The sequence below is a fragment of the Salmo salar genome, chromosome ssa20 (assembly GCF_905237065.1).
Source record: "Salmo salar chromosome ssa20, Ssal_v3.1, whole genome shotgun sequence".
Lineage (NCBI taxonomy): Eukaryota > Metazoa > Chordata > Actinopteri > Salmoniformes > Salmonidae > Salmo > Salmo salar.
The window spans coordinates 93,248,292-93,264,279 of NC_059461.1; the positions used below are offsets into that span (position 1 = coordinate 93,248,292).

At 56.0% G+C, this 15,988-nt stretch overlaps 1 protein-coding gene across 1 annotated transcript in view; it reads right to left on the reverse strand.

Moving 5' to 3' along the window:
• The window catches only part of LOC123729199 (dentin sialophosphoprotein-like), a 73,591-nt gene that overhangs the window by 21,889 nt on the left and 35,714 nt on the right, over nucleotides 1–15,988 (reverse strand). Inside the window, exon 2 of the mRNA XM_045703431.1 lies at nucleotides 700–1,149. Within this exon, the coding sequence (XP_045559387.1) occupies nucleotides 700–1,149 (450 nt within the window). The remainder of the gene's footprint in view (nucleotides 1–699; nucleotides 1,150–15,988) is intronic.

Consider the following 15,988-nt stretch of genomic DNA (forward strand, 5'->3'; position numbering starts at 1 on the left):
TCATGGTGACCTTTACCTCCTCCAGAGCTGTGGTAAGGCTCTCTCCTCATGGTGGCCTTTACCTCCTCCAGAGCTGTGGTAAGGCTCTCTCCTCATGGTGTCCTTTACCTCCTCCAGAGCTGTGGTAAGGCTCTCTCCTCATGGTGACCTTTACCTCCTCCAGAGCTGTGGTAAGGCTCTCTCCTCATGGTGACCTTTACCTCCTCCAGAGCTGTGGTAAGGCTCTCTCCTCATGGTGGCCTTTACCTCCTCCAGAGCTGTGGTAAGGCTCTCTCCTCATGGTGACCTTTACCTCCTCCAGAGCTGTGGTAAGGCTCTCTCCTCATGGTGACCTTTACCTCCTCCAGAGCTGTGGTAAGGCTCTCTCCTCATGGTGACCTTTACCTCCTCCAGAGCTGTGGTAAGGCTCTCTCCTCATGGTGACCTTTACCTCCTCCAGAGCTGTGGTAAGGCTCTCTCCTCATGGTGACCTTTACCTCCTCCAGAGCTGTGGTAAGGCTCTCTCCTCATGGTGACCTTTACCTCCTCCAGAGCTGTGGTAAGACTCTCTCTCAGCTCTTGGATAGAGTTCTTCAGCTGGGTCCTGCGCTGGTTGATCTGGTCCTGTAGAAGCTCTGTGTCTGGGCTGGTGGTGGTGTCTCTCAGCAGTCTGGAGGTGGTGTAGCTGGGGGACTGCTCCTTCAGCTCAGTAACCCATACCACACAACAGAAGCGGTGCTGTTGATGCCTGAGGTGAGAGGTCGGGTGCTGTTGGAGTGCCTGAGGTGAGAGGTCGGTGCTGGGAGTGCCTGATACGGGGTGCTGTTGGAGTGCCTGAGGTGAGGTCGGGTGCTGTTGGGTGCCTGTATCTCTGAGTGCCTGAGGTGAGAGATCGAGGTGCTGTTGAGTGCCTGAGGTGAGAGATCGGGGTGCTGTGAGTGCCTGAGGTGAGAGATCGAGGTGCTGTTGGAGTGCCTGAGGTGAAGATCGAGTGCTGTTGGAGTGCCTGAGGTGAGAGTCGGGGTGCTGTTGGAGTGCCTGAGGTGAGAGGTCGGGGTGCTGTTGGAGTGCCTGAGGTGAGAGATCGGGGTGCTGTTGGAGTGCCTGAGGTGAGAGGTCGGGGTGCTGTTGGAGTGCCTGAGGTGAGAGATCGGGGTGCTGTTGGAGTGCCTGAGGTGAGAGATCGGGGTGCTGTTGGAGTGCAGCCTCACTGCCCTGGACCATGACAGTGCTGTTCTCTGGTACACGTTTACCGTCAGAAACCTGTTTTTCTGGTCCTTTTTGCTGTCCTCAAAAATTCAAGTCACAGACTGTTCTCTCTGCTACAGCATGGTAAACATTATCAGTGCATCAAGTTTGGACCCAACAGGACGCTGAACAGCTTTAACCCCCAAGCCATAAGACTGCTAAACAAGACTGTTAAGTAGCTAAACAAATAACTACCCTGACGCATTTTTAAACCAACACTATTGCACTTACTTTATGCCCACTAACTGGACTCTACCCCCCACACTCACTGGACTCTACCCACACTGACTGGACTCTACCCACACTGACTGGACTCTACCCACACTGACTGGACTCTACCCCCACACTGACTGGACTCTACCCACACTGACTGGACTCTACCCACACTGACTGGACTCTACCCCCAAACTGACTGGACTCTACCCACACACTGACTGGACTCTACCCCCACACTGACTGGACTCTACCCACACTAACTGGACTCTACCCACACTGACTGGACTCTACCCTCACACTGACTGGACTCTACCCCACACTGACTGGACTCTACCCACACTTACTGGACTCTACCCCCAAACTGACTGGACTCTACCCACACACTGACTGGACTCTACCCACACTGACTGGACTCTACCCACACACTGACTGGACTCTACCCACACTGACTGGACTCTACCCACACTGACTGGACTCTACCCCCACACTGACTGGACTCTACCCCACACTGACTGGACTCTACCCCACACTGACTGGACTCTACCCCACACTGACTGGACTCTACCCACACTGACTGGACTCTACCCCCACACTGACTGGACTCTACCCACACTGACTGGACTCTACCCACACTGACTGGACTCTACCCCACACTGACTGGACTCTACCCCCACACTGACTGGACTCTACCCCCACACTGACTGGACTCTACCCCCACACTGACTGGACTCTACCCCACACTGACTGGACTCTACCCACACTGACTGGACTCTACCCACACTGACTGGACTCTACCCCCACACTGACTGGACTCTACCCCCACACTGACTGGACTCTACCCACACTGACTGGACTCTACCCCACACTGACTGGACTCTACCCACACTGACTGGACTCTACCCCACACTGACTGGACTCTACCCCACACTTACTGGACTCTACCCACACTGACTGGACTCTACCCCCCACTGACTGGACTCTACCCACACTGACTGGACTCTACCCACACTGACTGGACTCTACCCCACACTGACTGGACTCTACCCCACACTGACTGGACTCTACCCCACACTGACTGGACTCTACCCACACTGACTGGACTCTACCCACACTGACTGGACTCTACCCCACACTGACTGGACTCTACCCACACTGACTGGACTCTACCCACACTGACTGGACTCTACCCACACTGACTGGACTCTACCCACACTGACTAGACTCTACCCCCACACTGACTGGACTCTACCCACACTGACTAGACTCTACCCTCACACTGACTGGACTCTACCCACACACTGACTGGACTCTACCCACACACTGACTGGACTCTACCCACACTGACTGGACTCTACCCACACTGACTGGACTCTACCCCCACACTGACTGGACTCTACCCACACTGACTGGACTCTACCCCCACACTGACTGGACTCTACCCCACACTGACTGGACTCTACCCACACACTGACTGGACTCTACCCACACTGACTGGACTCTACCCACACTGACTGGACTCTACCCCCACACTGACTGGACTCTACCCCCACACTGACTGGACTCTACCCACACTGACTGGACTCTACCCACACTGACTGGACTCTACCCCCACACTGACTGGACTCTACCCACACTGACTGGACTCTACCCACACTGACTGGACTCTACCCACACTGACTGGACTCTACCCCCACACTGACTGGACTCTACCCACACTGACTGGACTCTACCCACACTGACTGGACTCTACCCACACACTGACTGGACTCTACCCCACACTGACTGGACTCTACCCACACTGACTGGACTCTACCCACACTGACTGCACTCTACCCCACACTGACTGGACTCTACCCACACACTGACTGGACTCTACCCACACTGACTGGACTCTACCCCACACTGACTGGACTCTACCCACACTGACTGGACTCTACCCACACTGACTGGACTCTACCCACACTGACTGGACTCTACCCACACTGACTGGACTCTACCCCCACACTGACTGGACTCTACCCTCACACTGACTGGACTCTACCCACACACTGACTGGACTCTACCCACACACTGACTGGACTCTACCCACACTGACTGGACTCTACCCCCACACTGACTGGACTCTACCCACACTGACTGGACTCTACCCTCACACTGACTGGACTCTACCCACACACTGACTGGACTCTACCCACACACTGACTGGACTCTACCCACACTGACTGGACTCTACCCACACTGACTGGACTCTACCCCCACACTGACTGGACTCTTCCCCACACTGACTGGACTCTACCCCCACACTGACTGGACTCTACCCACACTGACTGGACTCTACCCACACCTGACTGGACTCTACCCACACTGACTGGACTCTACCCCCACACTGACTGGACTCTACCCACACTGACTGGACTCTACCCACACTGACTGGACTCTACCCACACTGACTGGACTCTACCCACACACTGACTGGACTCTACCCCCACACTGACTGGACTCTACCCACACTGACTGGACTCTACCCACACTGACTGGACTCTACCCACACACTGACTGGACTCTACCCACACTGACTGGACTCTACCCCCACTGACTGGACTCTACCCCCACACTGACTGGACTCTACCCACACTGACTGGACTCTACCCCACACTCACTGCACTCTACCCACACTGACTGGACTCTACCCACACACTTACTGGACTCTACCCACACTGACTGGACTCTACCCCACACTGACTGGACTCTACCCCCACACTGACTGGACTCTACCCTCACACTGACTAGACTCTACCCACACTGACTGGACTCTACCCCCACACTGACTGGACTCTACCCCCACACTGACTAGACTCTACCCTCACACTGACTGGACTCTACCCACACTGACTGGACTCTACCCCACACTGACTGGACTCTACCCCCACACTGACTGGACTCTACCCCACACTGACTGGACTCTACCCACACACTGACTGGACTCTACCCACACTGACTGGACTCTACCCCACACTGACTGGACTCTACCCCACACTGACTGGACTCTACCCACACTGACTGGACTCTACCCCACACTGACTGGACTCTACCCACACTGACTGGACTCTACCCACACTGACTGGACTCTACCCCACACTGACTGGACTCTACCCCACACTGACTGGACTCTACCCACACTGACTGGACTCTACCCCACACTGACTGGACTCTACCCACACTGACTGGACTCTACCCCACACTGACTGGACTCTACCCCACACTGACTGGACTCTACCCACACTGACTGGACTCTACCCCACACTGACTGGACTCTACCCCACACTGACTGGACTCTACCCACACTGACTGGACTCTACCCCACACTGACTGGACTCTACCCACACTGACTGGACTCTACCCCCACACTGACTGGACTCTACCCCACACTGACTGGACTCTACCCACACTGACTGGACTCTACCCCACACTGACTGGACTCTACCCACACTGACTGGACTCTACCCACACTGACTGGACTCTACCCCACACTGACTGGACTCTACCCACACTGACTGGACTCTACCCCACACTGACTGGACTCTACCCACACTGACTGGACTCTACCCACACTGACTGGACTCTACCCCCACACTGACTGGACTCTACCCACACTGACTGGACTCTACCCCACACTGACTGGACTCTACCCCACACTGACTGGACTCTACCCACACTGACTGGACTCTACCCCCACACTGACTGGACTCTACCCCACACTGACTGGACTCTACCCACACTGACTGGACTCTACCCCACACTGACTGGACTCTACCCACACTGACTGGACTCTACCCCCACACTGACTGGACTCTACCCCACACTGACTGGACTCTACCCACACTGACTGGACTCTACCCCACACTGACTGGACTCTACCCCACACTGACTGGACTCTACCCCACACTGACTGGACTCTACCCACACTGACTGGACTCTACCCACACTGACTGGACTCTACCCACACTGACTGGACTCTACCCCACACTGACTGGACTCTACCCACACTGACTGGACTCTACCCACACTGACTGGACTCTACCCCCACACTGACTGGACTCTACCCACACTGACTGGACTCTACCCCACACTGACTGGACTCTACCCACACACTGACTGGACTCTACCCACACTGACTGGACTCTACCCACACTGACTGGACTCTACCCCCACACTGACTGGACTCTACCCACACTGACTGGACTCTACCCCCCCACACTGACTGGACTCTACCCCACACTGACTGGACTCTACCCACACACTGACTGGACTCTACCCACACTGACTGGACTCTACCCACACTGACTGGACTCTACCCCACACTGACTGGACTCTACCCCACACTGACTGGACTCTACCCACACTGACTGGACTCTACCCCACACTGACTGGACTCTACCCCACACTGACTGGACTCTACCCACACTGACTGGACTCTACCCCACACTGACTGGACTCTACCCACACTGACTGGACTCTACCCCCACACTGACTGGACTCTACCCCACACTGACTGGACTCTACCCACACTGACTGGACTCTACCCCACACTGACTGGACTCTACCCACACTGACTGGACTCTACCCCACACTGACTGGACTCTACCCACACATGACTGGACTCTACCCCACACTGACTGGACTCTACCCACACTGACTGGACTCTACCCACACTGACTGGACTCTACCCACACTGACTGGACTCTACCCCACACTGACTGGACTCTACCCACACTGACTGGACTCTACCCCACACTGACTGGACTCTACCCCACACTGACTGGACTCTACCCACACTGACTGGACTCTACCCACACTGACTGGACTCTACCCCACACTGACTGGACTCTACCCACACTGACTGGACTCTACCCACACTGACTGGACTCTACCCACACACTGACTGGACTCTACCCCACACTGACTGGACTCTACCCACACTGACTGGACTCTACCCACACTGACTGGACTCTACCCCACACTGACTGGACTCTACCCACACTGACTGGACTCTACCCCACACTGACTGGACTCTACCCCACACTGACTGGACTCTACCCACACTGACTGGACTCTACCCACACACTGACTGGACTCTACCCACACTGACTGGACTCTACCCCACACTGACTGGACTCTACCCACACTGACTGGACTCTACCCCACACTGACTGGACTCTACCCACACTGACTGGACTCTACCCCACACTGACTGGACTCTACCCACACACTGACTGGACTCTACCCACACTGACTGGACTCTACCCAGACTGACTGGACTCTAACCACACTGACTGGACTCTACCCCCACACTGACTGGACTCTACCCACACTGACTGGACTCTACCCCCACACTGACTGGACTCTACCCACACTGACTGGACTCTACCCACACTGACTGGACTCTACCCACACTGACTGGACTCTACCCACACTGACTGGACTCTACCCACACTGACTGGACTCTACCCCACACTGACTGGACTCTACCCACACTGACTGGACTCTACCCACACTGACTGGACTCTACCCCACACTGACTGGACTCTACCCCACACTGACTGGACTCTACCCCACACTGACTGGACTCTACCCACACTGACTGGACTCTACCCCACACTGACTGGACTCTACCCCCACACTGACTGGACTCTACCCCACACTGACTGGACTCTACCCCACACTGACTGGACTCTACCCACACACTGACTGGACTCTACCCACACACTGACTGGACTCTACCCACACTGACTGGACTCTACCCACACACTGACTGGACTCTACCCACACTGACTGGACTCTACCCACACTGACTGGACTCTACCCACACACTGACTGGACTCTACCCCCACACTGACTGGACTCTACCCACACTGACTGGACTCTACCCACACACTGACTGGACTCTACCCACACTGACTGGACTCTACCCCCACTGACTGGACTCTACCCCCACACTGACTGGACTCTACCCACACTGACTGGACTCTACCCACACTGACTGGACTCTACCCCACACTGACTGGACTCTACCCACACTGACTGGACTCTACCCCCACACTGACTGGACTCTACCCCACACTCACTGGACTCTACCCACACTGACTGGACTCTACCCACACTGACTGGACTCTACCCCACACTGACTGGACTCTACCCACACTGACTGGACTCTACCCACACTGACTGGACTCTACCCCACACTGACTGGACTCTACCCACACTGACTGGACTCTACCCCACACTGACTGGACTCTACCCACACTGACTGGACTCTACCCCCACACTGACTGGACTCTACCCCACACTGACTGGACTCTCACCCCACACTGACTGGACTCTACCCCACACTGACTGGACTCTACCCCACACTGACTGGACTCTACCCCACACTGACTGGACTCTACCCCACACTGACTGGACTCTACCCACACTGACTGGACTCTACCCCACACTGACTGGACTCTACCCCACACTGACTGGACTCTACCCACACTGACTGGACTCTACCCCCACACTGACTGGACTCTACCCCCACACTGACTGGACTCTACCCCACACTGACTGGACTCTACCCACACTGACTGGACTCTACCCCACACTGACTGGACTCTACCCCACACTGACTGGACTCTACCCACACTGACTGGACTCTACCCCACACTGACTGGACTCTACCCACACTGACTGGACTCTACCCCACACTGACTGGACTCTACCCCACACTGACTGGACTCTACCCACACTGACTGGACTCTACCCCACACTGACTGGACTCTACCCCCACACTGACTGGACTCTACCCCACACTGACTGGACTCTACCCCCACACTGACTGGACTCTACCCCCACACTGACTGGACTCTACCCCACACTGACTGGACTCTACCCACACTGACTGGACTCTACCCACACACTGACTGGACTCTACCCACACTGACTGGACTCTACCCACACTGACTGGACTCTACCCCACACTGACTGGACTCTACCCCACACTGACTGGACTCTACCCCACACTGACTGGACTCTACCCCACACTGACTGGACTCTACCCCACACTGACTGGACTCTACCCCCACACTGACTGGACTCTACCCACACACTGACTGGACTCTACCCACACTGACTGGACTCTACCCACACACTGACTGGACTCTACCCACACTGACTGGACTCTACCCACACTGACCGGACTCTACCCCACACTGACTGGACTCTACCCACACTGACTGGACTCTACCCACACTGACTGGACTCTACCCCACACTGACTGGACTCTACCCCCACACTGACTGGACTCTACCCCACACTGACTGGACTCTACCCCACACTGACTGGACTCTACCCCCACACTGACTGGACTCTACCCCACACTGACTGGACTCTACCCACACACTGACTGGACTCTACCCACACTGACTGGACTCTACCCACACTGACTGGACTCTACCCCACACTGACTGGACTCTACCCCACACTGACTGGACTCTACCCCACACTGACTGGACTCTACCCACACTGACTGGACTCTACCCCACACTGACTGGACTCTACCCCACACTGACTGGACTCTACCCCACACTGACTGGACTCTACCCACACTGACTGGACTCTACCCCACACTGACTGGACTCTACCCACACTGACTGGACTCTACCCACACTGACTGGACTCTACCCACACTGACCGGACTCTACCCACACTGACTGGACTCTACCCACACTGACTGGACTCTACCCCACACTGACTGGACTCTACCCACACTGACTGGACTCTACCCCACACTGACTGGACTCTACCCACACTGACTGGACTCTACCCACACTGACTGGACTCTACCCCCACACTGACTGGACTCTACCCACACTGACTGGACTCTACCCACACACTGACTGGACTCTACCCACACACTGACTGGACTCTACCCCACACTGACTGGACTCTACCCACACTGACTGGACTCTACCCACACTGACTGGACTCTACCCACACTGACTGGACTCTACCCACACTGACTGGACTCTACCCACACTGACTGGACTCTACCCCACACTGACTGGACTCTACCCCACACTGACTGGACTCTACCCACACTGACTGGACTCTACCCCACACTGACTGGACTCTACCCACACTGACTGGACTCTACCCACACTGACTGGACTCTACCCCACACTGACTGGACTCTACCCCACACTGACTGGACTCTACCCACACTGACTGGACTCTACCCCACACTGACTGGACTCTACCCCACACTGACTGGACTCTACCCCACACTGACTGGACTCTACCCACACTGACTGGACTCTACCCACACTGACTGGACTCTACCCACACACTGACTGGACTCTACCCACACTGACTGGACTCTACCCACACTGACTGGACTCTACCCACACTGACTGGACTCTACCCCCACACTGACTGGACTCTACCCCACACTGACTGGACTCTACCCCACACTGACTGGACTCTACCCACACACTGACTGGACTCTACCCACACTGACTGGACTCTACCCACACTGACTGGACTCTACCCACACTGACTGGACTCTACCCACACTGACTGGACTCTACCCCACACTGACTGGACTCTACCCCACACTGACTGGACTCTACCCCACACTGACTGGACTCTACCCCACACTGACTGGACTCTACCCACACTGACTGGACTCTACCCACACTGACTGGACTCTACCCACACACTGACTGGACTCTACCCACAGTGACTGGACTCTACCCCCACTGACTGGACTCTACCCCCACACTGACTGGACTCTACCCACACTGACTGGACTCTACCCACACACTGACTGGACTCTACCCCACACTGACTGGACTCCTACCCACACTGACTGGACTCTACCCCACACTGACTGGACTCTACCCACACTGACTGGACTCTACCCACACTGACTGGACTCTACCCCACACTGACTGGACTCTACCCCACACTGACTGGACTCTACCCACACTGACTGGACTCTACCCACACACTGACTGGACTCTACCCCACACTGACTGGACTCTACCCCACACTGACTGGACTCTACCCACACTGACTGGACTCTACCCACACTGACTGGACTCTACCCCACACTGACTGGACTCTACCCACACTGACTGGACTCTACCCACACTGACTGGACTCTACCCACACTGACCGGACTCTACCCACACTGACTGGACTCTACCCACACTGACTGGACTCTACCCCACACTGACTGGACTCTACCCACACACTGACTGGACTCTACCCCACACTGACTGGACTCTACCCACACTGACTGGACTCTACCCACACTGACTGGACTCTACCCCCACACTGACTGGACTCTACCCACACTGACTGGACTCTACCCCCACACTGACTGGACTCTACCCACACTGACTGGACTCTACCCCACACTGACTGGACTCTACCCCACACTGACTGGACTCTACCCCACACTGACTGGACTCTACCCACACTGACTGGACTCTACCCACACACTGACTGGACTCTACCCACACTGACCGGACTCTACCCACACTGACTGGACTCTACCCACACTGACTGGACTCTACCCCACACTGACTGGACTCTACCCACACTGACTGGACTCTACCCCACACTGACTGGACTCTACCCACACTGACTGGACTCTACCCCACACTGACTGGACTCTACCCACACTGACTGGACTCTACCCACACTGACTGGACTCTACCCCACACTGACTGGACTCTACCCACACTGACTGGACTCTACCCCACACTGACTGGACTCTACCCCACACTGACTGGACTCTACCCACACTGACTGGACTCTACCCCACACTGACTGGACTCTACCCCACACTGACTGGACTCTACCCACACTGACTGGACTCTACCCACACTGACTGGACTCTACCCACACTGACTGGACTCTACCCACACACCGACTGGACTCTACCCCACACTGACTGGACTCTACCCACACTGACTGGACTCTACCCCCACACTGACTGGACTCTACCCACACTGACTGGACTCTACCCACACTGACTGGACTCTACCCACACACTGACTGGACTCTACCCACACTGACTGGACTCTACCCACACTGACTGGACTCTACCCCACACTGACTGGACTCTACCCCACACTGACTGGACTCTACCCACACTGACTGGACTCTACCCCACACTGACTGGACTCTACCCCACACTGACTGGACTCTACCCCACACTGACTGGACTCTACCCCACACTGACTGGACTCTACCCCACACTGACTGGACTCTACCCCACACTGACTGGACTCTACCCACACTGACTGGACTCTACCCCACACTGACTGGACTCTACCCCACACTGACTGGACTCTACCCACACTGACTGGACTCTACCCCCACACTGACTGGACTCTACCCACACTGACTGGACTCTACCCCACACTGACTGGACTCTACCCACACTGACTGGACTCTACCCCACACTGACTGGACTCTACCCCACACTGACTGGACTCTACCCACACTGACTGGACTCTACCCACACTGACTGGACTCTACCCACACTGACTGGACTCTACCCACACACTGACTGGACTCTACCCACACTGACTGGACTCTACCCACACTGACTGGACTCTACCCCACACTGACTGGACTCTACCCCACACTGACTGGACTCTACCCACACTGACTGGACTCTACCCCACACTGACTGGACTCTACCCACACTGACTGGACTCTACCCCACACTGACTGGACTCTACCCCACACTGACTGGACTCTACCCACACTGACTGGACTCTACCCACACTGACTGGACTCTACCCCACACTGACTGGACTCTACCCCACACTGACTGGACTCTACCCCACACTGACTGGACTCTACCCACACTGACTGGACTCTACCCCACACTGACTGGACTCTACCCACACTGACTGGACTCTACCCACACTGACTGGACTCTACCCCACACTGACTGGACTCTCACCCACACTGACTGGACTCTACCCACACTGACTGGACTCTACCCCACACTGACTGGACTCTACCCACACTGACTGGACTCTACCCCACACTGACTGGACTCTACCCCCACACTGACTGGACTCTACCCACACTGACTGGACTCTACCCACACACTGACTGGACTCTACCCACACTGACTGGACTCTACCCACACTGACTGGACTCTACCCCACACTGACTGGACTCTACCCCACACTGACTGGACTCTACCCACACTGACTGGACTCTACCCACACACTGACTGGACTCTACCCACACACTGACTGGACTCTACCCACACTGACTGGACTCTACCCCACACTGACTGGACTCTACCCACACTGACTGGACTCTACCCACACTGACTGGACTCTACCCACACTGACTGGACTCTACCCCACACTGACTGGACTCTACCCACACTGACTGGACTCTACCCACACTGACTGGACTCTACCCCCACACTGACTGGACTCTACCCACACACTGACTGGACTCTACCCCACACTGACTGGACTCTACCCACACTGACTGGACTCTACCCACACACTGACTGGACTCTACCCACACTGACTGGACTCTACCCACACTGACTGGACTCTACCCACACTGACTGGACTCTACCCCACACTGACTGGACTCTACCCCACTGACTGGACTCTACCCCACACTGACTGGACTCTACCCCCACACTGACTGGACTCTACCCACACTGACTGGACTCTACCCACACACTGACTGGACTCTACCCACACTGACTGGACTCTACCCACACTGACCGGACTCTACCCACACACTGACTGGACTCTACCCCACACTGACTGGACTCTACCCCACACTGACTGGACTCTACCCCACACTGACTGGACTCTACCCCACACTGACTGGACTCTACCCACACTGACTGGACTCTACCCACACTGACTGGACTCTACCCACACTGACTGGACTCTACCCCACACTGACTGGACTCTACCCACACTGACTGGACTCTACCCACACTGACTGGACTCTACCCACACTGACTGGACTCTACCCCACACTGACTGGACTCTACCCCCACACTGACTGGACTCTACCCCACACTGACTGGACTCTACCCACACTGACTGGACTCTACCCCACACTGACTGGACTCTACCCCACACTGACTGGACTCTACCCCACACTGACTGGACTCTACCCACACTGACTGGACTCTACCCCCACACTGACTGGACTCTACCCACACTGACTGGACTCTACCCCACACTGACTGGACTCTACCCACACTGACTGGACTCTACCCCACACTGACTGGACTCTACCCACACTGACTGGACTCTACCCACACTGACTGGACTCTACCCACACTGACTGGACTCTACCCCACACTGACTGGACTCTACCCCACACTGACTGGACTCTACCCACACTGACTGGACTCTACCCACACTGACTGGACTCTACCCCACACTGACTGGACTCTACCCACACTGACTGGACTCTACCCCACACTGACTGGACTCTACCCCACACTGACTGGACTCTACCCACACTGACTGGACTCTACCCACACTGACTGGACTCTACCCACACTGACCGGACTCTACCCCACACTGACCGGACTCTACCCACACTGACTGGACTCTACCCCACACTGACTGGACTCTACCCACACACTGACTGGACTCTACCCACACTGACTGGACTCTACCCACACTGACTGGACTCTACCCCACACTGACTGGACTCTACCCACACTGACTGGACTCTACCCACACTGACTGGACTCTACCCACACTGACTGGACTCTACCCCCACACTGACTGGACTCTACCCACACTGACTGGACTCTACCCACACTGACTGGACTCTACCCCACACTGACTGGACTCTACCCACACTGACTGGACTCTACCCACACTGACTGGACTCTACCCCACACTGACTGGACTCTACCCCCACACTGACTGGACTCTACCCACACTGACTGGACTCTACCCACACTGACTGGACTCTACCCCACACTGACTGGACTCTACCCCCACACTGACTGGACTCTACCCACACTGACTGGACTCTACCCCACACTGACTGGACTCTACCCCACACTGACTGGACTCTACCCACACTGACTGGACTCTACCCACACTGACTGGACTCTACCCACACTGACTGGACTCTACCCCACACTGACTGGACTCTACCCACACTGACTGGACTCTACCCACACTGACTGGACTCTACCCACACTGACTGGACTCTACCCCACACTGACTGGACTCTACCCACACTGACTGGACTCTACCCCCACACTGACCGGACTCTACCCACACTGACTGGACTCTACCCCACACTGACCGGACTCTACCCACACACTGACTGGACTCTACCCCACACTGACTGGACTCTACCCCACACTGACTGGACTCTACCCCACACTGACTGGACTCTACCCACACTGACTGGACTCTACCCCACACTGACTGGACTCTACCCACACTGACTGGACTCTACCCCACACTGACTGGACTCTACCCACACTGACTGGACTCTACCCCACACTGACTGGACTCTACCCACACTGACTGGACTCTACCCACACTGACTGGACTCTACCCACACTGACTGGACTCTACCCCACACTGACTGGACTCTACCCACACACTGACTGGACTCTACCCACACTGACTGGACTCTACCCACACACTGACTGGACTCTACCCACACTGACTGGACTCTACCCACACTGACTGGACTCTACCCCACACTGACTGGACTCTACCCCACACTGACTGGACTCTACCCACACTGACTGGACTCTACCCCACACTGACTGGACTCTACCCACACTGACTGGACTCTACCCACACTGACTGGACTCTACCCACACTGACCGGACTCTACCCACACTGACTGGACTCTACCCCACACTGACTGGACTCTACCCACACTGACTGGACTCTACCCCACACTGACTGGACTCTACCCACACTGACTGGACTCTACCCCACACTGACTGGACTCTACCCACACTGACTGGACTCTACCCACACTGACTGGACTCTACCCACACTGACTGGACTCTACCCACACTGACTGGACTCTACCCACACTGACCGGACTCTACCCCACACTGACTGGACTCTACCCCACACTGACTGGACTCTACCCACACTGACTGGACTCTACCCCACACTGACTGGACTCTACCCACACTGACTGGACTCTACCCCCACACTGACTGGACTCTACCCACACTGACTGGACTCTACCCCACACTGACTGGACTCTACCCCCACACTGACTGGACTCTACCCACACTGACTGGACTCTACCCACACTGACTGGACTCTACCCCCACACTGACCGGACTCTACCCACACTGACTGGACTCTACCCACACTGACTGGACTCTACCCCACACTGACTGGACTCTACCCCACACTGACTGGACTCTACCCCACACTGACTGGACTCTACCCACACTGACTGGACTCTACCCCACACTGACTGGACTCTACCC